Genomic DNA, 1,724 nt, shown 5'->3' with positions numbered 1-1,724 from the left:
CCATGTTAAAATGGCCTAGGAACACCACCGGTTGAATATCAAGGCATTTCAAGGCTTTTCACCAAGGTGGCCTAGAAAACTCAAAGTTAGGTCGATATGCTAAAATGGCCTAGAAAACCCACCAGGTGAATGGCGGCCTAACTTTTGCAATTTGAGTTTTCTAGGCCATCAAGTTTTTTTTAGTCTAGAAATGACCGGATATTCTCCTGGTGGACTTACTAGGCTATTTTGACATGGTGGCCTAGAAAAATCAGCTTGCAAAAGTTAGGCCATCACGTTAAAACGACACCTGACACAACTACGGTGGCCTAGAAAAAATAGAATTAGTTGTAAGTTCTCGTGGCCGTGGCCTAGAAAACTCGGGAATTTTCGACTAGACCTAAATCCCCCTTTTTCCAGAGGCCTCAACAAAATCACGCGTCACGGTCAAATCTCGGTGGCTCCGGGCGTCAGTGACCTACACAACGCTCGTCACATGTTGGCACTAGTCTGTGGCCTCGGAATGGGCGTCATCTCGGCTCTTTTCTACACAATGAACGCGTTTGCCACATTCGCCGGACCCGGTACCATCGGCCTACCGATGGCACTCGAAACGGGACACATTGATTCGAATCGAGCCGGAAAGTATCTTCCACTGTGCTACGTTCTATCTGCGATCCTTCTGACACTGTTCCACGTGGCATGGACCATCATGGTTTGGGATACGTGCCACAAAATTGGCCGGTTTCCAACGGCCTTTGTGCCAGGCGCCGCTGCCGTTGTATCGCATCTTTTTGTGGCGTTTTTGGTGAGATTTTTAGTTGGTTTCTTTGAAATTTTGAAAATCTGAATTCCTGTGATTTTTCAGAAAATGTCAGTGATAAAATTGAGTTTCCCACCTTTGATTTAGTCTAAACTCCATTTCGCGGCTCTCTAGCTCGCCTTCGGTGTTTGCGTACTTTTGGAGCTACAGTAACCCGAAAAATTCAAAATATCTTCAAAAATGAGCTAGAGAGCTCAAGTTTTTTGGGTTAGCAATTTTCTCGAGATTTCAAGTTCATTGAAAAATGGGATTTTTAGGAAGTTTGGAAAATGCTGAATGAAAAAAATCGAAAAACAGAATTCCGGTTGATTTTCAAAAAATTTCATTGATAAAATCGAGTTCCCCACCATTGAATTAGCCTAAACTTCAATTTTCAGCCATCTAGCTCGCATTCGGTGTTTGCGTACTTTTGGAGCTACAGTAACCCCCGAAAAACTGAAAAATTCAAAAAATCTTCGAACTGAAGCTAGAAAATTCTAGTTTTTTTTGGTTTAGATTCAGTTTTCTTTTGAGAATTTAAAATTTTTAAAAACCATAAAGTCTGCGATGTAATCAATTACAGTGATCTTTCGGAATAAAAAAATTGAAAATTTGAATTCCGGTGGATTTTCCAAAAATTTCATTGATAAAATTGAGTTTCCCACCATTGATTTAGTCTAAATCCCCCATTTTCAGCTCTCTAGCTCGCATTCGGTGTTTGCGTACTTTTGAAGCTACAGTAACCCCCAAAAATGCAAAAATCTTGAGAAATAAACTAGAAAGTTCTGGATTTTTCGAATTAGGCTGAAATTTCATGCATTTTCAGTGTTAACCCGAAAAACTAGAGCTTTCAGCTCGTTTTTGAAGATTTCTGCATTTTTCTGGGGTTACTGTAGCTTCAAAAGTACGCAAACACGAATTTCGAGCTAGAGAGCTGAAAATG

The 1,724-nt window shown here is 40.7% G+C and overlaps 1 protein-coding gene across 1 annotated transcript in view; it reads left to right on the top strand.

Moving 5' to 3' along the window:
- Positions 1 to 1,724, top strand: part of Cbr-aph-1 — a gene marked incomplete at both ends in the record, with an annotated part of 3,000 nt that overhangs the window by 849 nt on the left and 427 nt on the right. The window contains one exon of the mRNA XM_045236839.1: positions 355 to 787. Coding sequence (XP_045097843.1) covers positions 355 to 787 — 433 coding nt within the window. The remainder of the gene's footprint in view (positions 1 to 354; positions 788 to 1,724) is intronic.

This window comes from Caenorhabditis briggsae, assembly GCF_000004555.2.
Source record: "Caenorhabditis briggsae complete genome, chrI, whole genome shotgun sequence".
NCBI classification, from domain to species: Eukaryota; Metazoa; Nematoda; class Chromadorea; order Rhabditida; family Rhabditidae; genus Caenorhabditis; species Caenorhabditis briggsae.
Note: the sequence above shows the minus strand (reverse complement) of the source record. Positions and strands in the feature narration are given on the sequence as shown.